This window comes from Aythya ferina (genome assembly GCF_964211825.1).
Source record: "Aythya ferina genome assembly, chromosome: 2".
NCBI classification, from domain to species: Eukaryota; Metazoa; Chordata; class Aves; order Anseriformes; family Anatidae; genus Aythya; species Aythya ferina.
Window position 1 is genome coordinate 107784818 of NC_140297.1, and position 24369 is coordinate 107809186.

The 24369-nt window shown below is 38.3% G+C and overlaps 1 protein-coding gene across 9 annotated transcripts in view; it reads right to left on the reverse strand.

The window, feature by feature from the left end:
- Positions 1–2113: 2113 nt before the first annotated feature.
- PTPRM (protein tyrosine phosphatase receptor type M) overlaps positions 2114–24369 on the reverse strand; it is a 463558-nt gene continuing 441302 nt past the window's right edge. For all 9 annotated transcript variants that reach the window (XM_084510811.1, XM_084510807.1, XM_084510806.1 and 6 more), the window contains 10 exons: positions 24043–24159; positions 19755–19909; positions 18734–18869; positions 17883–18032; positions 17243–17416; positions 15062–15193; positions 11806–11931; positions 9834–9997; positions 7381–7516; positions 2114–3014 (listed from right to left, as the gene is read on the reverse strand). In XM_084510811.1, the coding sequence (XP_084366937.1) occupies positions 2961–3014; positions 7381–7516; positions 9834–9997; positions 11806–11931; positions 15062–15193; positions 17243–17416; positions 17883–18032; positions 18734–18869; positions 19755–19909; positions 24043–24159 (1344 nt within the window). In that variant the 3' untranslated portion in view covers positions 2114–2960. The remainder of the gene's footprint in view (positions 3015–7380; positions 7517–9833; positions 9998–11805; positions 11932–15061; positions 15194–17242; positions 17417–17882; positions 18033–18733; positions 18870–19754; positions 19910–24042; positions 24160–24369) is intronic.

Sequence of the window (24369 nt, forward strand, 5' to 3'; positions counted from 1 at the left end):
CTTAAGCTTCGTGTTAGTGCTCCGTGAAGCTACCCGGCCAGTGATAGACTCCTTTTGCTGATAAAGAAGCCCAGGAAGGATTGCTGGGAGCACTGCTGTTAAAAAGATAGAGAATGTGATAACCTCTCTCACCATCATCAGCATTGCTGCTCTTTTGGAAGAGCTTAGCAAAAATCATCCACCTCAAGTCCTGGGGAGATGATGAATTGGGCAATACATATGGCTAACCATTTAAAGAGACTCTTTATTCATTTATGTATCACTTTTATACTGGGGATTGAAGAAAACATCCTTCCTCCATTCCTCCCAAATGAGGACTGATGTCTCTGTAAGTTCTGCAGCTGCACTGGGCTTGTGATTTTACAAAGATCTCCTAAAAAGAGAAGTTGGTTTATGAACACCTAAAATGGCTGTCACTGCAGCTTTCTTTCTGTTGCCTCCTTTGCAATAGCACCCTCCAGGTAACCTTCATAAGCTCCACACTGCTTTTTGAATACCTGCCCTCCACGTTTGTCTCTTCTTTCTGCTCCTTTCTGATTCTTTTTCTCTGTCCCCAGCTCCTGAAGTCCTCATTTTTTTTCTTTTCTTCTTGCTAAAATATTTCACCTAAGCCTGGATTTTTTTTAACCATTTGTATTGATTGATAGCTGTAGTATGAGTGAGGACACAAAGCAGCTTACTGTGTTTTCTTGAGCTGGCTCCAATTTTAAGGCATTGCAGTTCACAGAATGCCTTTTGGGACATTACAGACTCTGTAACATGGGTTTGACTATGCCTATGTCAGAAGAAGAACAACAAAAAATTAGTCATATCCACAGTAATGAAATAAGCAACAGTGCAGAACTCTCTCCTCCTCATCTCCTTTCACCCCTCATCCCCCAAGACCTACCTGTGCAAAGCGTGTCTTGAGGAGTCCTGGGTCTTAAATAATGTCTGGTATTTTCTGTCGTTGGGAGAGATTGCTGTAATTCTTGCTGCATTTCAATAAATCATCATCACATCAGGGATCATGTTGCCTATGTTACCTTCCATCCCAGCACTTCTTCAGTGTGCTAAACTGTCTTGACACGTCTTGAAACCATCAGGAAATACTGGGCATTTCAATGAATATATGGTGGAAATCAGATTTTTCACATCCTGCAATTATTATGAAGAAACATGCTTGGCTAGCTGACCTGGTCAGTCAAGATGGTTGTGAAGAATATATTAAAGGCTTGGTTTGTTTATCTAACACTGAAGTTTCCACACGAATCACACCATATTCTGCAACAGGCTGAAGAGCTACAGGGCTTACCCAAGGACCGTAATTCTTCTCAGGGCTGGGGTTGTTTCTCCCAAGGTCCTCAATACCTCTGTGCAATTCATAGCAGTGGCCTGTAGCTGTCAGCTACATTTTAAAAGCAATTTTCTTTTAAAAGAGAGGCTTTCCAGCTGCAGAGGAAGCCAATCCTCATGCCTTCAGATCTGAATTTTGCAGTGGTTTTGAACTGGCACTTGACAAGCTGTGAGTCATTCTATCCAGGCTGGATCCCTTAGATTTACATTCTCTCAAAACATTTTGACTTTGATACATTTATATAGATGCTGCCCCCATCCCAGATGGCATCTTAAAATGATCTTTTTAAGAGCTGAAATTACTGCGCAGTCCGCAACTTCCTTGCTTTGGGTTTCCATACAGCTCTGGAAAGTTTCAGTATCGAGCACTTGTTCTGTCTGCAGTGTCTCCTTGATGCTGCTGGGTGAGAAAGATCTGCAATCCAAAGGGCAGTGCTGGTTCAGTCACCTTTCTTGCTGCTCCACTGGTGCACTTCCCACATGGTGTCTATGAACACAAAGCACTGACATACTGTGACCAGGCTGAGTACTGCAAGCCCAACATCTCTTCACTGAAGAGGACATCTTTCAGGTTCTCCATTTGTGCATGTGTAGCTTTAAACATACAATTCTCCTCTTCTTTTTATATATTGGCATGGAACATCTTGCCATTGGCTGGATCAACTCTAGATCACACAATAAGCATGCTTTGGAGGTAGATCAGTATTTAGAGGAATTAATCTGAAAAGAGGTCTACTGGGAGGCACTCAGATGGCAAGTGTTATTAAATTATACGAGATTTTATCATGTATGTAATCATTTATTGAGCTGAGAATCCATACAAGGTAAACAAATGTTTACATTATCATACAGTAAGCATTTCCAGGGCTTAATAAAAATGATTGTCACTCACTGTGCTTCACAAAAAAATTCATTTTAATGAATAAATAATTTGATGAAATCGAAAAATATTTACAATATAAACAAATGAAAAAGCTTTGGATATATTAATCTGAGCATCCTGTATTTTGCATTTTCTAACGTTTTTTTTCTATCGAGATTCTCTCTCTGAAATGGTACAAAGTGGATAGAAATTACAAGTCAACAAAGTTAACATGATTTGGTACATGTCTTTCCATTAGTTCAGATAAGCTACATATGATTCATTTATTATGCACGTGTTAGAATACAAATATAAGTAAAATCATATATTATCAAAATGCCAGACAGCATTCTCCACAGAACAGAAATGTACACTAGGCCGTGACAATAACTGAGAATCACAGGCAACGAAATATAACAGAAAAGTACAAATTCCTTCATAAGAATATAATTGTGCTCTCTTATTTACCAGAGGACTATGCTGCTTCACCACATCGATGGCTACGTATGAATACAGTGTTCAACAACTGCCATGTGGTTTGGTGTACGCTCATATGGGTGTCAAGCAGCGGCATTAATAGTGGAAAATGGGCAGTGCAAGCAGTTTTATAAACATCTCTTTGGGCTCTTAATAAGAGCCAATTATACAAAGCAGTAGAAGCGTAACATTGAGAAGTCTTCATCTCATTTACACAGATATCATGAAACGACTTGCTTTGTTTGTGGTGGTGGAAGGAGGAATGGTGTCTGTGCTGTTTATGCCATCAGCCAGAATTCAAGTATTCCAAAGCCACTTCATAGCAGAATTTGTATTGATCCTGAAAAATCAAAAGAAAACCACAAAGTCAGTTATTGAAGGAACTTAATTAAGGGGATCAATATTTCTCTTCTGTTAAAATTAGTTACTATCAGCTACGGTCAATGGGAACCAGTTTGCAAATCCAATTTATATTCAGATAAGAAAATCTTTAAATTAACCAGACAATAGACACCACACACACAGTAACTTACAGTACTGCTCATATTAGACGTGTAGTTATCTGCTCTAATACACTTGTATGAGAAAAATTGACTACACATAAGCAGATTGACTTGCAACCCTTCAGTCATCTGTCAAAATGCTCACATAGCACTTTACCAGAATTGGAGTTATTGAAGTTCCTCCCTGGAAATGTTTATCTTAAAACAGACCCAGTGTCTAGTGCTTTCCAGATCATAACTCTTATTTTGATGTTCATACGCTTGCTACATGTCAGCATGAAAGCTGTTTACTGTTCCTCCTCTAGGTGCAGCTCAAACCTGCACTGAAATGCTGTGCTCTCTCAGTGCAGTAGGGCAGGGAGACCAGGCCAGAGCTAAATTAATTGGATTCATTCCAATTCATTTTTGAGCAATTAATGATGATGCACATGTTAGGCTCTTAACAGCTCTTCTGTTAGCCAGTCTGTGTTTCCAGGTACCAGTCCTGTGCTTCAAGCACAGAACTGCTGTTTTCATTTGCAAAGGCTTGGAGACCGGGCCAGTCCCAGGGAAATTCTCTTTCCTCAGCATTCAGGCTCCATCTGCATCCTTCTGAGATGAAGAGTTGTGGCTTCATGCCCTTCACATCTTAAGCAGCACACAGAGGCCAATGTTTCTGACTGACCCTTGTCCACTGTGCAGCTTCAAGGGTTGCGGTACCTGGGGATTTAACGACTTTGTGTGCACAGACATAGTCCGCTTTTATTTTTTCCTGCTACTTGCATTAGCAGTGCTGCAAGCATTTAAATGAAACAAAAATGCTGGAAGAAATAGTAGGTGTGGGTTGCCTGAATGAAAATGCTCTGGATTCTAACAATTCAATTTGGAAATATTTCCCCCTCTTCCCCCCACCCAAGTTTTATGACTATTTCTGTCACTGAAATGCCTCTTTCTCTTATAAAATTTAATCAATTAATGATAGTCGAACATGCACTATTATACAGTAACAACCACAACTTAATGCGTGGACAGCACTCAGTCTTCACCTTCCGAGCATCCCAAGCCGGTAGAATACAATTACACCCTACATATATTCTCCTTTTCTTTGGTGAAGACATTATAAAGGAGTAAGTGTGTTGGCCTGTACTTGAGATTTTGGGTCACATTTTCGTTGAAAAGAGAGTCTACCTTAAAATATAAGAGACCAAACAATATTACAGCAATCAAAACGCCAGAAACAAGCACAGGCTATTTATGAGTTCTTTTGTTAGAGCTGTCACTTTAGAAGAAAACAAATCCTAGGTGCTTATATTGCCTAAGTTATGAATGAGATGTATGTTAGGCTTTAAGATCCTGAGGGTTCCATAAACTGCCTATGTCTTTTTCAGGATGAGAAAAGATAGAAAAGAAGAAAGGAAAGAAATAAGTATTATGTAAATTATTCCTTTTTTGCTTTTCTTGTGTATGTTTCTAAACAAATGGCAATTATTCTATAACCACATAACAGAGATCAAAACAAGAGATCAGCCACTCATCCATTTCCATTTTTCCATGCTCATTTTATGCTGATTTTACTGATCCAGCAGAAGAACTGTCATTTTTAGTAAACCCAATACCTGTGCTAAATAGCAGACATCTTATTATTTCCCACTGTGTTCACTCATGTGTGTCCTTTGTACATTTTTATTATTCACTTGATGGTGAATATGAAAAGTTTCTTTATGTTAGCTAGCTTTAGAGAAGAATATTTATATTTTTTTCTAGGACATCATTGGTAGATCCAAAAACATGTACTACAAAATGCTTTGGACATGCTGTAATGGACATTTTGTAATGCCATGTGTTACTTTTGTATGATGGCTGAAGAATTTCATAGATTTTCCATACTGAGTCTATGTGGCATTCAAATTTTTACACTTGCAGGAAAACCAATGAAAGTAAGAGATGAATTTCTAAATATGGATGGCCAAGGTTGCCCTTCATCTGGTCAGAAAGTGTATAATAGGTTTTCATAAAGCAGTCTTGAAACTATTCTTGTCAAATACCATTATAACTCTGAGCATTTCATCTCTTATCACAGCATTTTACAAAGGTAAATGAATATTCTTGTTCTCTCTTTTTTTCTTTTCTTTCAGATGTGGAAACTGAGGCAAAGAAACATTTATATAATAAAGGTCAAAAAGGATAAAGTCAGTAACAGGATCAGGAAAAGAACTGAAGTGTCCTAGTTCCCTTTTTACCATGAAACAATCTATGCGAAAATTCCTTTGAACCCTTGCTAATTCAAGTAACTTGTTCCTACAAATAAGAAATCTGAAAAGATGTTGTTCTGACTCTGCTGTGTCACTGGATTAAGTGGAAATGGGAAAAATCCTGATAGTCCCTTGACTCAGGTCCTCTATTGGTAAAACAAGGAAAACGATACTGCTCTTCTTCCTGAGAGCTTTGAAGTCTCCTAGTAAAAAAGCCTTACAAGGCCTCTCAATACCATCCAGATATTCTCAGTACCACCCACATTTTATTAAAGGTTATTTTTATATTCTAAAATAATAGATCTAGCTTTTGATTAAAAAAAAAATCTTTGCTGAATAGAGACAGCTGTCTGACAAATCTATATATGGAGAACTGTCAAAAATGGGAATTTATAGACAGCATTTTCTTGAACTGTACATCTTCGCACTGGTAATTTTCTTTTTATTTCTATAAAATAAATGTACAAGAGATCAGTGAGTTCTGTGGACTTAAGCTCTGGGAGAACTGAGAACAGCAGGCCTGCCAAGTCTCTATCCAAATCTCTGCTATCTGAATGAAGAAGTAGGACATTTTTCTTAATATTTAGGAAATAAAAATGTATGGTTCTCAGCGTGATGATTCTCCTCCTGAGAATACAAACCAAAGGAAAAGGAGCCAAATAAGCTTCTCCCTCCCACCATTGTGAAAGCTTGATAGTTTCTCACTGATACAAGATTCACAGTTTCATGTTCCTTGCTTATTTATGGTCCTGTGGTGCTTGTTGTAAATTCGCTCCTCACTTTGCACAGCTGGCAGCATCTGGCTTTTTGCCCTAAGCCTGGCTAGAAAAAGGCCTGAAGGAAGGGCTGACTTCACAGGTAGCCTAGATGAGACCACTGCAAAGAAGGATGAGGTGGTAGCCATTCTTCCACGGGAGACATGAGACATGGGGAAGAGGATGGTCCTACCCACCTACACATGAGCCTGGAGGTCTCACACTTCCCAAGAGAAATTCCTTTTGCCCCGTGTTTCACACCCAGATCTCAGCAACCCATCTGACAGGGAGGGATCTCTCCTAATATTGCAAGATATTGGACCAGCTCTGAGATGCTACCTGCATCCTTCCTAGCCACTCTGTAGAAAAGATGATGAAATATAACAGTCTTGATGACCCAAACTTGTTTAACCAAAACTTGCAACATTAGTTCAGATGAGTTTAGCATCCCTAAAGATGCCCAGATGTTGCTTCCTCCTGCCTATGATGCTAACTCAGATACAACTGCCTCTCAAGCAGCCAAGTCTATATGAAGATGTCGCAAAACAGTGTCTTTATGGTCCAGGCATCAGCATATGTTGTCATGCTTCAGCCATCTCTGAGTACAGAAGTACACACTGGAGCGTAAGAACCTGCTGCGTTAAGCTGTTCCGCAGCTCTTGTGGCGTAGCAGCTGGCACTTCAGCAATTCTCCATTTAAAAAAAAAAAAAGCCCATAAAATACTCTCTAAGAAAATAATTGCACATGGCCCCTTGTTTCTGAACTTCTTTAATCTTTCTATGAGATAGAGCAACCATAATTAAATGCAATATTCTGGATGTCAAACTGAAATTCATGGCTTTGATAAATATTAGGTGATTAAGCTATTTATAAAATACATAATTTGAAAATCTGGCATTTCATTTTACATAACTATTATTCCTACCCCTTGCAAGGGCTGCTCTCCACTTGGCTCAGCCTGCTAGAAAAGAAAATTAATAAGGATGTTCGGCTGAAAGTTTAAAACTCTTAAAAAATTCAAATGAACAGAGACAAAGTCTCCTTGGGAAGCAAGTAGTGTAAAAATACTCTTACAAGTGAAGTGACTTCATTATCCCCTTTGAAAATGACTTGCTTGCTTTGTGAACAACTCCCACTGCAAATCTTGGAAATCTTACTGAGTCTTCTGAGAAAAAGGAACATTTCCTATTTAGTGGTGCAGTTAAAAAGCTCATACCAGAAGGTCCACCATGTTAGGCTTATTATTCCTCAGTGTCTTCACAGCATGGAATACGTCAACAGCCCTCTGATGTTGAAGCATTTCACAAACAATACTGATTGCACAAAACGTCCCACTGCGGCCACCTCCGTTCCTACAATAAAAGTGATAAAATGGCTCAGTTACAATTGACTTCATATTACAAGTTCTTACAACACCAGGAATGGCTACAGAAGGTATGAGTTCCACCAGGGAGAAGCCACTGAACATTAATGCCCCTAAAGGCGGCTGAACTCTAAGCAGAGCACTGTTTTTAATTGGAATTAATGGGCTGAATGATCTCCAACCTATCATTCAGAATCCAGGAGGCTGAAAGCCTGAAGGTAATTGAATGGACAAATTTTGTGCCACTCTTTTTAGTGAACTTCTGAAGCAGCACGAAAAGACTGCTAAAATAAGGACAAGGTTCTTTTAGATTCAATTCAACGCCCCTATGCACTGTTAATGCATAGGGTTGTGATGAGTATCGGGCTAGAAATATTATAGGGAAAGCGGATCTGTTAAGTTTTTTTATTTCCGACCCTAGTGCCTTCTTTCTGGATCCACAGGTGTTTCAGAGGAAGAGCAAAAGCGATGTCCAATCTGTCTATGAGCCATTCTGGTGGCTGTGCTTTCAGCATGGCACAAGGCGGTGCTGCAATGTCCCAGTGGCTGATGCGCTCACCCTGCAGCAGCAGGCAGAGGGACTGGGTGCATGGGAATGACTGCTTCTGAAAGTGATTGTGTTCCGTCTCCACCCACAGTATCAGAGGATAAGAACCCAAAGTGACTTGCTAACAAAGAAGCCAGGCACAAGTGTTCATATGCATGATCAAATACAGCATTTAATAATACTTTATCCCCGGTTATTTTTAATCTTTGAGATAATCTCTTTCTTTCTGGAAACCCTATTATTTCTACAGCTATTCTAATCAGAATCTTTAGGCTGCACTTCACCGAAAATAATAAACCTTAATAATTACCAGAGCGCAGCCTGGTTAGGTAGCAGGTCTTTCAAACCAGCTTCGCAAATGGCTGATTTTCAAAGGAAGCTACAACGTCGCACATCTGTCACATCCAGGCAGTATGAAAAGAATGCTCTCTGCTGCCAAAACATTGCCCGATATTGTGGGACTCTTTGAGAATTTTAATTAAAATAAAGTCATTTAAAAGGATTATATTAGAGCTTTTTCTTTCTTTACTGCCTGGAAGTGACGCATGTGTGATGTTGTACAACTATTTAATATCATCAGCCACCTCAGAGATAACAGTAATTTGCACTTCAAAAGGGTCTTTTCAGCTAAAGATCTCAAAACATTAATTAATCACACTGCACAATGCTTCTTTGATGAAAGTATTATTATCCCCATTCTACAGATGGGGAAACTGAAGAGCAATGACTTGTTCAAGGTCAGCGATAGTGGGAATTACTAATACACTTTCCTCCATAGTTGTAACATTGTCTAAGTGTAAACCAAAATTCGGGAAGTTATCGCCTACTCTTGGGTTCTAACTTTTGTAAGCACGTTAGCATGTGCTTTTCCCACTAACATGTCCCTTCTCCATCATGGCAGCACCTTTTAAGTAGATTTTCTTTACTTAAAGGGTTGTGAGGCATTGAAAGAGGCTGCCCAGGGAAGTAGTTGAGACACCATCCCAGGAGGTTTTCAAAAGATGTGTAGATGTGGTGGTCGAGGACATCGTTTAATGTTGGACTTGGCAGTGGTAGGTTAGATTTGATGATCTTTGAGGTCTTTTCCAACCCAAAGGATTCTATGAGAAGGGATTATATGGAGAGGGATATAACTTCAAGCACTGAAGACTCAGTCTCAAAAGATTGCATACTGCTGAGAGCAAAGAGCCATATCACAAGGCAGGATGGTGGATGAGAATCTGTACCAGTAGAGCACACAGGTACCAGAAGGACAAAAATATACACCATTACTAGAGAAAGGTAAGGCTCATCATAACTGGTCTATCAGAACACTTTTACTTCTGTGAATTATGTCTGGAAGAGGTATCACTCGCTCCTATACTACTTATTTCTTCCACTAAGGAACTGTAGCTGGCATACACTCCTCACCTGTAGAAATAAAATTTAATTGTTCTGAAGGTACAGTTTTGATTTACTTGGAACAAACACACACCTTTTTCATTTGCAAAAGTCACTGGACATCTTTATATAAAATGGAGTTAACTTGTACCCATCCTCTTTTCACAGAGGTCTACCAAGGGATAGAGAGGGAAACTCACGAATCTACATTAAAAATGTACAATCCCTTGTGTCTTCAAAACTTTTAAATGAGCAACTGTATTATTTGTTCAGTTCCTGATGGATACCTCTTCACCTTTTCACACATCTTTTAAAACCTAGCACAAATGCTATGATAATGGCATTCCCCCACTTCCTCTCGTCTGTTCCCAGTACTTACAAACAATGTACAACTGTGCGTCCTTCTCCCCCATTGTACTCCTCCTGCCACTTCTCCACCTGGCGGATGAGCTTCAAGAAGGAGCGCTTGGAAACTGGCGTGTCTCTGTACATGGGCCATCCCAGGAACTGGAACTGCTGCACCATCCGATAGCCATCTTGGGGCTGTAGGGATTCAGGGAACGAGCAGGAAAAAGAAGGAACAGCATTACTTATGGTCTATTCAAATGGTGTGTAATTTAGGTGTTTGCATCTGCGAGGGAAGTTGTTCAGCAGATCACCGCTGACAAACTACTAATGCAATTTCAACTGCCCTTGAGGAGTTATGACTTTTAATTTCCAACTGAGCTATTAGAATAAGAGGTTTTAAACAGAGGGCTATACAAATAGTCTAGAAGAGAGCAACAGTACAGCTGCAGGATCAAGCAAATAATTAATTAATATCATAGCAGGAAAGAGAGCACTGCAATACAATTATATAACCTCTTTTTTTTTTCATATGCTTCAGCATTTTGAAGAATGTTTGCGTGCTTCTGTCTTTTTTTACAGAAAGGTCAAAACCTCTCAAGATTATTTTGAAGTAGGAAATATTTTAAAAAGCAAATGAAACCCTCAGATTTTTCCTGCTTATAAAAACCTAACTACATTTTACTTTATTGTGTGCTACTGAAATAGTCAGAACCCCTCTGGTGAGATGTTACTGAACAGTTGCTTTATGGTGATTTAAAATAAAAAAGGAGCATAGAACAAGTGTTGGTGGCAGAAAATTACAGTCCTTTGAAAAGGGCATAATAAACACACACATGAAAACTGTTTTTGTAGCCTAGGATTTGCTACTTTCACTTCTGTGCAACGTGAGTGCATTTTAGTGCCACTTTTAAAATGAGCAATGCACAGAAATTTTGACAGTACAGTTTTTCCTCTAGAGTAAGAGGTAATAGAGAGAATGTAATATTAACACAATAAAGGAATAAACCAAAGTGGAAGCAGCATTAGATGTATTCTTCAATGGTTTTTGTCTGCTTTATGTCAAAATTTGGACTCTACTGGTTTCCTGGCCAGTTTCTTTCAGCTGAATGCCCCTCTCCCCAGATGGCATCAGCCAGGCCCAGCGCCTGCTAAAGCTCCCATTAACACTGTTGGAGTCTGTTGCTTTATGTTGCCACATTTACTGGCAATGCAAGGCCTTCATAATACAAAAGATGTATCTTGAAGCTTACAGTCTGCTCCCCTGTTTGGACATTAGTATCGCTGGGAGTGTTTCTGGGGGCCTTTCTCTCACTGTCCTGACAGCTCCCGGATTGCAGTGCAGTTCCCGATGTTTCTGAGTAGAGTGCTGCTTACTCCTAGTTATGGTTCTTCAGTGACTAATATCAGTCCATTGCAAAAGCTCTCTCCAACTGGATGGGAAGATCTGCCTGGTCTGTGGCTGAATCTTCTTTCCCCACTCAGCTTAAAGAGATGATTCTTCTGTCAACTTTATAGTAGCATAAAAGCTGGATATGAGAACTTACTTGGCCCTGTGAAGTGCTTACTTCTATTATAAAATGTGATAAATGTGATTAGTGGGATAAGATCTTCACTAAAAGCCTGAGACTGGTGTTGAAAAGCATGCCTGGTATTGGTGCACGGCCTTTGCATGACACAGGATGCAAATATGCAAGATGACTTATTTAAAATTCTTAAAACAGCACTGATTGCACTGTTTCTTGGCTACCACATTATCTGAATACTGCACTTATTCCATTTGCATTTCACGCACTTGAGATATTCATTAAAATATTTTGTAATTACACACACAAGGCCTTTTTCCCAATGATAATGGTGTGACCCATTATCCCATTGATGCTCTCAAATAAGTAGTCTGAAAAATGTGAATGGTTTTATGTGAGTTTGACTTTCTTTTTTTGTGTGACTTGAGTACAGCCAACTCAAATACTGATGCAGAATTGTCTTGCAAGTAACATCCTTACCCTGGCTGCATTATAAATTCGGAATATCCGGCTGATGATGTCTTCTTCTAAATCAGCTGATACAAACTCCACCTGAATAGGACCGTGTCGGTGTACTCCATTTTCCGGCCAGTACTGAGGACACAACTACAGAAGACCACAAACACAAAAAGCAGAGTTAATTATTTTTAATGTAATGCTTCCTCAATATACTTTTCTAGGTATTTTTGTGCTACATTTATTGCAGAAATTCTTACACATTATCTTTATAAAATACGCAGTGCACCATCCTCCACTAGTTTAAAGCACTCTGATTTTACTTGTGCAGAACAAGTTTAAACAAATGTCTTTTCACTTAACTGACCATGCAATTGCATGCTGTTCTACTTGCCGTTCTCTGCTATTTGGAGTAGCACATTTCTGACACTCAACATCAATTCTTCAATACTGCATGACAGGACAGGGGAATGCTGTCAAATATTACCATATCTTGGAGACAGCGTAAAGCCCAACACCAAAGGCCTGGTATCTCTAACTATCCCCCAAAGTTGATAATAAGTCAAACTACATCAGAATGTGGGCTTTATATTACAAAGGGTACATCAATTCTCAGAACTCAGGATCTAACTTTCACACCTATTTCATGAGCAACTGATGATATTGGCATTTATATATATTATATAAGCTTTGCTTTGAATTTTCAGCAACTGCTTAATTTCATCTTACAAACGCCACCTGAAAATAGTAATTATGCTTTCCTTAGCGCTCAGAAAACATTACTTCTAGTTATCTAAAGATCACAAATTAACATTAGCATTATCTTGCACAGTTTTAGTGTCTAATAAAACCACAATGCCTCCATCCTGGAACCAATTATCCTCTCTCTTAATAATTTAAAGATTAAAACAACACTTTGCTTGGAATTACTTGAAGCTAGACTCTGTTTTCCAATTTTTTCCATAAAAACCCTGATGATTTATTTCCAGGGATATCCAGAGCAGTTCAAGCATATAGCTTTTGCAAGCATTCACCGAAATTAAGTATGAACTCATGAAATTTTGTTTGCTTGCAGAAGCATTGATCTCATATTTTCAACTTTATTTCATTCGGTAAAACAGCTGTGGTCTTCATTCTGCTGCATTGCTGTTGGTGATCCAGAGCTGAGCTGACAAATCATATCCCCTCCAGATGTTGTTTTGCATTTCTTATAACACTTATTCCTCAACAAAGCCATTTGGAAATGACTACATTTTAGGAAAACATAGTCATTTACTACATCAATTAAAAAGAGAACAGAATCTGATTTGCAGGAGTTCACTTTAACAAGTTAAAAACAGAATTTTCTAGTAGGAAAATCTATTTTCATTTATTTTAAACCCCTCACTTGATTCAGTCTGCTGAGCAAATTACTTTCCAAATATTGCCTAAACCTTACACAATTTTTTGTTATGAAATACACTAGTGTACAGGATAGCAGAATACAATACTGACATGCATACAGCTAATGCAAATGCCAGTGCTCACATCATTTAACATATGCACAATTTCGTACACATCTTTCAGATACATAGGAATACTGTTCAAACAGATCTTTGAAAAATGCTTAAATGATAATAAGCAGAGCTGTTTGCCAGTGATGTTTTAGAAAGCCAAGATTTTCGAGTTCTAAAGAAATCCAAAAGCATTTAGGTCTGAGCATTTTGCATGCATGTGATGCTAGCGACTCTCTTTAAGTCAGAGTCACTGTGAAGGGTTGAATTTAATTTCCCAATAGAGCATAACAATCCACATAGATTGTAATATCTAAACAGAAATGTAAACACTTCATATATACATAAATAATAATGATAACAGTAATTATTAATAAATCTGAATGTGTGTTTTTAATAAACTCTGCCCCCTTTCCACTTGTGTTTGCTCTGAGGGCTTTGAGATTTATTCCTAATGAAAAGATTGTTACTCACATTAGAAGAAAAAGGTTTAACATACTGCAGAGGCAGGTGTATTAACTGCATATCCCAATAGCTTTTAAAAGCCTGTGAGGCTAATAAATGCTTGAAATTGCCGTGAACTATTGTAAATTCAAAACACAGCCCACAAATTAAAAGAACTCTGTTCAGCAGTCCCTAGCAGTCTGACTCCCTTGAGTCTTTCCTTATTCACTCAGAAAATAATCTTAGACTCATGAATAAAAGTTTTGTCTTTCATTTCTATTTTTCTCCCTGTAGACAGTTAAAGGCTTGAAATCAGAAATTCAGTCTCTAAAATAGTGTGTGGAATTCCTACACATTCCTTTGAAAGACAAAACTGGAGATTAGTATGTTTTTAAAACAAATTCTTCATGTTAAAAAGAAATAAAGGAAGCAGTCTTCTAGGTATGAACAGTACTCAACCAAACTAAAAAGATTCTGGGTAATATCAAGAACAAAAATGACATGGAGTCTGCTATATAAAAAAATTGCTCTTATTTTAACCAAAAATTAGCGAACATTTACATGTTAAGGATCTAGATTACTGCCACCTTAATCCAGCAGAGGGCCAGTGCAATTCTTTGAAACCAAGGCAATTATATCTATATAAAAACTTGGAATTGCACAGTTGCATTCAGGCTCTAGGATGCTTAGTGATTAATGTTAGTGATTAAATTGCCAATCCAGTAGGTACGGTTTTCCAATTTTCTAAAGAACATGTACAGCATGCACAACTTTGTTGTAAAGTAATTACATTCCAGCATGCATTTCTTTGTCCCATTTCCTCTTCCGAAGGATGCGTAGTCTCCAATCTTGTTCAGTTCTTATCTTCTTGCTGACAGTGTAATTTTGTGTCAAACATAACACAGATTTTCAAGCTGGGAACACCGATTCCTGGTAAGCACACCAAGGTCATTGACCTGTTTCAGGCAAGCTAATGAGTAGCTGTTGGCTTCTGTTTATGACTTTTTATTATGAGTGTGTTTCAGGCTTGAGCCAGAAATCTACAACCACATGGTTTTGTTTTTTAACAGCTCTTCCCAAAGCATGTTTTGCTATCAGAATAAATTATGGGTGCATGCATTTATGTGTGTGTGCATTAATATTTTGGTGGAGAAGATGTGATGTTCTGATTTATTCCTCCTTCCCTATGTGTATCCGTAAGCTACAAATAATTTTTTAGTATGTTAGTATTTAATGTAATTTTATAAAACTAATTACATCCTAAAGCTGTTCTGAAGCACACACGTGCTGCAATGCTGAGGCGCTGGAACTTCTCTGTTGAACAGAGCAGTTTTTGAACTTACTTGTGCTGGATCCACGTCATTCAGCATAACTATTGAAGTGCAGTGATAATCTAGGACCAGTCTCCAGAAATCTTTGACAGTATTTGGTAACGGATGCTGTGTAACTATAAAGGCTGATGGTTGTTTATAGCTCTGCAAAGAAATAACAAGAAATGGTAAGAGAAGAATGGAAAGAGAAAAAAACAACTGTTTAGCAGAATGCCCTTAAGAGCCCCCAAATTTTAGGACTGAAAGCATTATTCCTATTTTCAATATAATTCATACATTATTTTTGGTTCTTTGCTGAGATCTTACATACTTGAAAATTAATGAACTGTATTTGGGCAAAACATAACTTGTGCAGATGTTATATTTCTGGAATTTATTTTATGCCACAGGCATAGAATAAAATCATCAGAGGATTTTGCCTCCAGTGCAACCTCTACAACATTTTGAGCTACAGTTTTGGTTTGAGCTATTAATGGACAGATTAATCTTGGCCGTCTGCACAGAGCTGTTAATTTGAATGATTCCTATGAAAGGAAATATCTAGTTATTTTTCAGAAACATTGTTCAAATTCTGGTCTGTGCAACAGCAGTGAAGATACCCAGGGGATGCATTTCTGTACTCTTTCTTTTTTTTTAGTACCAGAGTATGTCATTGACTAAGCTGTTGGTGGAACTGTTAAATTGTGATTCTCATACTAGCATTTTCAGGTATGTCCTTGCCAGTGTTAAAGGCCAGCGTGACCATCTCGGGCAATTGTTGGGAGGGGTTGTCATTGCCTTCAAAGAGGGCAGGGAAGCCTCTACATGTGTTGAACTGAAGTTGTACTGCAACAGAGGTGCAAACTGATCAGCTATTTGCATCTTTCAGAGTCCTGCAATGTTTTCAAACATTCAGATCCTGGATAATGAAAACCATGCTTTCTGCCCCTTTCACTTGAAGTGACCATATTTAAAGGCTCATAAATGAGGTGGAAACTGATGGAAACTGAGAGTTTAGAGAGAGGGACAAATGTCTGCTCTTTTCCTTTAGTGTGGGTGTATTTCAGGAGCCTGACCAGGGCACGTTGGGTAGAAAGTCACCCTTCCTTGTAGCCTTTTGCACAGACACACTCTTGGATCCAGCTCATTGTTTCAAGAGTGAAGAAGGCAAGTGTTTTCAAAGCAAATACCGAGGCACTGCTCTTCCTGAGCAGTACTTTGCAGAACAAAACCATACTGAACTCTCTGGGAAAGAAGACACTTCAAAGGCAAGATTGCAAATTTCAGATCAAGGAAGCAACATTTAATATGAAGATACCACTGACCTATGATGAGAACCAAGAGAAGTCACTTAAACTTTTGTTCTTAGTTTCTCTAAATAGATAAACATAAAGATAATACATTTACCTTTTCACAGGAGTGTTTTGAACTTAGGCTTATTTTAGGAAAATGCTTTGAGAACTTGGAAAGAAAGAAATGCAAAAAATGATATAAACTGTTATTACACTAGCTTCACTTTTCAAAAAGGCCATTTACAATGTGCTCATTCTTTTCTAACCTCTGCTTTCTTGTTGTTTATGTGTGTGTGACAACCATAATTACTATAGCTCTAAATTGTCAAAGATAGGCTATAAATATCTACAGACTCTGAAGGAGGTTTAAGTGTCTTTTTACTGATATTCTATTAGCAGGATTAGAATTACTCTAGATGCATTAGGAAAAAAATCCACACACACATGAAGAGGAACCATTCATTCAAACAGAAATAAACAGAAAGACTGAAGTAATGGCTTGTGTACTATCTTGTGCTGACAGACAATTTTTTTTTGTTAATTACTGTTTAAATTAGAAACAAAGGGAACTGAAATATTGCTGGAAACCTTATTATCCCATTTAAGTGCCTTAGAGTTTTAATAGGTAACTCTTTTTTTCCTAGGCCAGATGGTTAAAAATTCAAGCACTAGGGAGAAATCTAGATACATCTAATTCATCAAAACTCCCTGACTTGCTCTCTGAGCATGGCTTTGGAACCTTGGCTTTGACATAACATATGTGGGATCCTAAATGTGCTTGGGAGCTTAAAGATTTTGTGCCATGTTTTTGGAAAATTAGCTAGAAGGATTTCAGCCTTGTGCTGACTCCACTTTCGGGCATTGCTCAGTTTGGAGGGCTCCTTATCCCCTTTTAGTTATTAATGATGTAGTGGAGACTTACATCCATCAGTGCAGCATTAATGTAGTTACTGCTCTCCCCATCTATCGTTATGAGGAAAGGCAGGCATCTGTCTGGAGGCAGAACATCCATACAGCGATTCTTTTCATGATTTCGTGGCAAAAGTGCTATGCTGCAGTCTTCCACACGCAGCGTTGGAGTCACCATATTTAAAGTCTTTCAAAAAGAGTAAACAATACAACAGAAAAATTAACACAGCAGTGAAAGCATCCCCAAGTATTTAAGAATAGATCAAGTCAGCATTCAGTTTCAGCGGGAATCAATATGCAGAGAAATGAAAACACATCACAGTCAGCAGGGTTTGGAAGCAAGAATCCTGGAAGCAAACATATTTGAAAAACAACCTCAAAGATAACTGCAGAGTAACCTTTCTGCTTTCTGGAGAAAGGACAGCGGAAGGAATTGACATAATTCCTGTGAGTAAAATGATGATTTTACTACTACCTCATTGAATTTTTTATGATTTAGCATAATTCAATAGCAATTAGTGACAAGTTATCTTTCCTTTTTTGTGGCCTTTCCCCCCAGGGTTGGCCTCAAATTCACTTGGTTATAAGTCAGCACTTAAGTCTTTAGTATAGCTGAAAAGTGTAGCTTCTATGCACTGCTAGCCACAACTTACCCGAAATTCCTCTTTGATCTGGCTGGAGTTAGTCTGAGGATCCAGTTTATTCATTTCATAATAAACAGACCTAACTTGAGAAGCTGGAATAGACGTGTCCCCACAAAGACAGGCTTCCAGGATAGCATCATGGATAAATACATACTGTTCCTGGTAAAGCAATTAAAATAATTACTGATGATGGGAGATAATGCTATTAGTAATTTGGTAAATAAAAAGTAACAACTAATATGGTTGGCCCATTAATGGGCCATTAATGAAGCAAGTCCAGAAAGAACAATAGCAATTCACAAAACTGTATCCCATTCATTTAGAAATGAATATAGAAAGATTGACTGAAACTATTCACAATTACAAACAGAAGTGCAGTAATGTAATGAACTCTGACTGTTTCTGGTTTCCTCACTCCCTTGCACAGTTCTGTAGGTACTGTTACATAACTGAGCCTCAACAAGATGAATGAATCCAGAATGAATTCTCTCTGGAAAGGAAACCCTCATGAGTTTCCCTTTTTTATAAAAATTTAAAACTTTTTTTTTTAAACCATCATTTTTTTAAAACCATTTTAAAACTTTTTTTTTTTTTTTTTTAAACAAAAACAAAGCAAACAAAACAAACAAACAAACAACAAACTAAACCAAACAAACTAAAACAAACACAACCTTAAATGCAGCATAACTGTGCCCTGGTTTGGACAGAAGTTCTTCAGATTTATGTGTGAACTATTTTCCTATATGTAATTGAATAAACTACCTTCTGGATAGTGCTTACCACAAACAGGCTCTAGTTTTATGGGCTAGAATAATAATTTTTATTGCAAAATGCAAGGCAATATTCTAGATTAACAATACCTCTGTTTGCACCATGTTGACTCTCCGAGATCGAAGCTCTCTCACACAATTGTATATGTCTACAACACCTTCTCTTTCTGCCATATCTAGCATGATGTCAATAACGATGAAGCACCCAGTTCTGCCAGCACCAGCACTAAGTAGAAGAAGAGTACAGTTAATGTTCAGCAGTCTATTGGAAAACTTTAAGTGCCAGGGTTCTTCTTGAAGGTATTTGACCAGTGGGATTACTGCTGAAATCAAGCCTTGCATTCAGGCTTTTGCAGGGTTTTAGAATCAGTTTTACCATTTAACAGCGTGACCAGCAGGGCTAGGGAGGTGATCGTCCCCCTGTACTCAGCTCTGGTGAGGCCGCACCTCGAGTACTGTGTTCAGTTTTGGGCCCCTCGCTACAAGAAGGACATCGAGGTGCTTGAGCGGGTGCAGAGAAGGGCGACGAAGCTGGTGAGGGGCCTGGAGAACAAGTCCTACGAGGAGCGGCTGAGGGAGCTGGGCTTGTTCAGCCTGGAGAAGAGGAGGCTCAGGGGTGACCTTATTGCTCTTTACAGATACCTTAAAGGAGGCTGTAGAGAGGTGGGGGTTGGCCTGTTCTCCCACGTGCCTGGTGACAGGACGAGGGGGAATGGGCTTAAGTTGAGCCAGGGGAGTTTTAGGTTAGATGTTAGGAAGAACTTCTTTACAGAAAGGGTTGTGAGGCATTGGAACAGGCTGCCCAGGGAAGTGGTGGAGTCACCATCCCTGGAAGTCTTCAAAAGACGCTTAGATGTACAGCTTAGGGATATGGTTTAGTGGAGGGCTGTTAGCGTTAGGTTGGAGGTTGGACTCGATGACCTTGAGGTCTCTTCCAACCTAGAAAATTCTGTGATTCTGTGATTCTGTGATTCTTTTGTACTTCAGACGTTAAGTTATTGTGAGTATAGTGGCTTCAGCAACCTGTGTGGGGATCACACAGCACAGGAGAAGCAGAAGTATGTTCTGAGTTTACTGGACAACATAATGAAGGGATTTCTGCTCTGCCTACCTGCAGTGAACAACCAGAGGTCCAGCGTTTGGAGGGCTCTTGGATTTGACCTGCCGTACAAATCCCAGCAGGCCTGTTGCATGGTATGGTACACCATGGTCTGGCCAGCCAGTGAAATGAAATTGCCGAATTTCTCGAATTTCATGAACACCTCTCTGTTGAAAAAATAAGGGTAAAAAAGCAAGTTGGAATGTGTAATAAATTGGACAAGAGACATCATAAGAATGTAACTTTTAAAGCCTGAGCCTTGCTGAGAAACATCCACCCCCCACCAATACCCATATCTGTACAAGACTGTTGGAGAGCTTTCTGTTAGCTGGAAAGCAAGTTCAAAGGTTACATATCAACTGATTTCAAAGCCTTACAAGAAAATGGAGTGATTTATCACTAGGTTGATTAGAAAATTCTAGCAACAAGATTGAGGCTCATCTCTATATTTAAGTACTAGCTTGCTTTGAAAACTGCAACCTTAAGATGCATGCCATGATCAACAAACAGGTCAACAGCAAGGCCATGAACATTTAGCACAGATGAATTTTTTTCCCCACTGCTCTCCACAGGAGTTTTGCTGCTGACTTCAGGGAACCAGAATTTCAGCATAATTTTCCTTATCTTTTGTCTCCTTCATTGTTCTGAAAGAAACAGCTGAATAGTACAGAAAACCTTTTTGCACCTCCAGTCATAGGGGCTGCATTTGTAGACCTCCACATGCTCACTCTGCAAGTGATTTACCACAGTCTACAAGGATATGGATATGGTGAGACAGGTATGAATGAGGAGCCGATCGTATAAGTGATTTCCCATGTGAATTTCTGGAGCAGTCTGGATATTAAAGGTGTGTATGCTAAGTATGATTTTCTTAGTCCTTGTATTTCCCCTTCCCCCTCTAAAAATGTAGCTGCTGGTATTTCATTCTCATTAGAAATCTACAGACCAGAGGCCATCATACATATTTCATAAGCAAACAGCAAAATTATGACATATCATCTCTAGGCTGGACTAAATGTCAATGATATTAATAACCAGTGGCTTATACTTTTTCTTCTTAAAGATGTATTTCCTGTCTTGATCTGGTTTGCATATAAAAGGTCTAATTTTCTTTGTGTAATAAAGTAATATAAACTCCCTAATTTATTGCTAGTATGCAAACTGAAAGAGTCGTGGATTTTCAATGGCTGAGAAATTTTGGCCATGCCAGCACTAATTGAGTGGAGTTAGCTGTGGTGTATCTTGGAGCCTTGACAGCTCAGGCTGGGCATCTGGTCAGAGTAGGAGTCTGTTCACTCTCATGTCTCATGGAAACAGTGCCACAGAAAAGCCAGCAAGGGAGAAGACAAAGAGAATGTGCAACACTGGTGTGGAATGAAGAGATCACGTCCTTGGAACAGAAATGGCCTTACATCCTAGAGAACAATTTTAAAATACACGGAAGCTCAGGAACAAAGTAATTTGTATTTTAGGATTGTTTAACAAACACATTCAAATACAATTTGGTCTCTGTATTCTGGGGATTTTAGTGTGTTAATTAACAATTATTTTTTTGGGCTAATATAAGTATGGCCTCCAAGTCTGTAAATACCTGTGCATAGGTGACCTACCCATGTCCCAAACACTTTTATATTGTCCACAACAACTGCCCACAATTCCTCAAGAAACAAAGATCCCATACCAAAAAAAAAAAAAAGAAAGAAGCCATGACGTGACTATATGAATCGAGGACTGAAAAGAATACCCTATAAGAACCTTCATGCTGTAGAAAGTCTTCATTTTCAAGCAATTTACAAGATATAAAATGCCCCCCCCAAAAATAATGTGCACAGCTGTTGCACAGATCAGAATATGTCCTGTGTATCTTGTGCATTAGCTTTGAAAATGCTGTCTGTCATGTTGACTGCATTTTTGTCTATCATTGTTGGTAACGTTCAGCAACTTAGAAAAGATTTTGCATATAGGGTACTTTTATAATGAGTTTGCTTATTATACCTACAAAAGAATGATTTTCATGTCTGTAGCTTCCCTGCTGGTTTCAAAACCCAAAATAGCAGCACAACTGCATGAATCATAAAAGCATATGCTCAGCTTGGAAAGATCATATTTTTCACTTTTTCTTTCAGCTGAAACAAACAGAAAATGGTGTACATTGCTAACAAACCCTAGGATGTTAAAAAATGTAGATCTTAATCCAACAAATACTTATGGTGCTGTTGTATGTTACTATTTGGGTAATTCATCTGAGTTAACTGTTGTGCTGTAACTCCAAATGAACTGCTTATGTGTACAATGTAAAGCACATCTAGGAAGTGTTCCCCAGAATCAGAGTACAAACTCATGCTTGGTTTTCTTAGTTTTATCCCCCTACTCCTCTATAATTACCAAAGAGCCATTTGAAAGATAAAAATAAGAAAACCAAACAATTTATCTCCAAACTAATCAACTGAAATTGTATCTTAGAAGCAGGTATAAGAATGACAACCCAAAAATATGAAAGGTGGTCAGAAGGGACCTCTGGAGGTCTCCAGTCCAACTTCCTGCTCAGAATGGGTCTTTGGCCAACATTAGAACAGGCCACCAGTGCCTCTGTCTAGCTGAGCTGAGCTCTGAAGACATGCGAGAATGATGATTCCAAAACATTTCTGGGTAATTTGCACTGCACTACCCTCCTCCTGAAGTTAAAAAAGTGTGAAAAAATATGGAAAGTAAGGTAAAAACAAATGTACTTTACTCAAACCACACTAACACTGCTTTCAGAGGCTTGCTAAAAAACTACCAACTATTAAAAAGCAGTGTCTAAGTGAAATCTTTTCAGACAGAGATTTTTTTTTTTAAAGAAATAAAATGTTTAGCGTCTTTTATCTCTATCTGTTTTAATGCACTTATTCAAGACAGTTTGGTTATGATCAACTGTAAAATCCTTTAGGTCTTTTTTTCCCAGTCCTAGTTAAGAAGTGAAAAGCTAACATCAAAGCATGGCTTAAAATTTGCAGAATAGAAATCAACGAGTGCCTCATCTACTTCAAAGTATAGCCACCCTTTCTCATCTGTTTATTAAAAATATCTAAATGCAAGGAAACAACAGACTTGAGTGAATTCAATGTACAATATGTATAGCGGTAAACATGATACAATATTTCAGCTCATTCAAACTGCATAATTCTATTATCATTACCCTCGGGTTGCTGTATTGATGCATATTTAAGTATTAGATTGAAGAATAAAACAGGACAAAAACCTAATTCCTTTGTTACTGTGAATGTATGTGTGTACAGAGACCCTGTTGGGCCATCTTTTTGGCAGTTTCATCTACCTGGCCGTGGGATTCTTTGATGCTAAAGATTAAGTTCTTCAGCACCACAACTGAATACTATTTCATCATCAGAGAGAAGCAGTATATCCCAGGTACTGCAATGAAATCAAAGGGAGTTTTCTAATATAGTTACTTGAAAGTTTACTCATGAGGCAACATTACTTCAGTATGTCATTAGGAATGTCGAGTCTTCTAAAGAGGCTATTTCCTCCTTGTTCTGCAGCTCAGATATGTCTTGATACATACAATCAAAACACTTCTGTTCTTTAATGAAACTTGTAAATAAAAAGGCTGAATTGACACAAAATGCAAAATACTCTTCCACATGAAGTAACCCTGCTTGTTTTCACTTTCAGCAGGTACCCTATTTGTTAATTGTACATTGTCCATATAGTATGAGCTGTTTGAGAGAGCTGCAAGATCTATGAAGCGTCAAACAAACACATGACATTATTCTAATAAACAGCAATACCAAATGCTGATTGGAACTGTACATAAAGATGGATTCTGCATTACAAATGAATTTGCCTCGAGGACATACTACTTTGTTCCAGAAATGTCTCACTGTTGACCAGGAACACTCTGGTCCAACAGATCACTGCATTCACCACCACGGACTTCTGAATAATGGTGCATGTAGCCTCCGGTACAGACAGAAAATGATTGTGGTGAACATAAGATGGGAAAACAGCACGAATGTGTTTTAAAATTGATTGCTGGGAGGGAGGCTTCGATTTTTCCTACACAAGGAACATCACTTTACTAACTCAGGCAGGGGCCAAGAGTGATGAAAAAACGCAGAAAAGCGGCTGCATTTAAAGAAGAACACAGTGTACCATAAGAGGGCGCTAGGTGTTTACCCAAAAAATAGCTATGAAAACCAGAATGTCAGGTAACAAATATAACTTTCCCATGTTGAATCTGTATCTAAGTCACTTACGCAGATACCACAATATTTAAGAAAAAAAGAACTTCGAAACTTACCTTTTCTACTGCAAATGTTCGAATTACATATTCAGCGAGGAGTTCTGTTTCTATTAGGGTAACTTTAATGTCTTTATATATCTCTGTGTCATCTGGCCAGTATTTGCAGCATTTAACCTTTAAAAAAATATCAGAAAAAAAAATTAAGGATAATTTATTTTAGAAGTTTCATACTGAATCTCTTCTGTATTCTTTGCAGTGGTTTATGTTTTAAAATACAATCATGTGCAAAACAGTCACACTTTCTACATGTGGAAATGATTCATGTTTAAGGGACATTAGCTCATTTTTTAAGACAGCATTTTTGTGTTGCAGGTAAGATTTTTT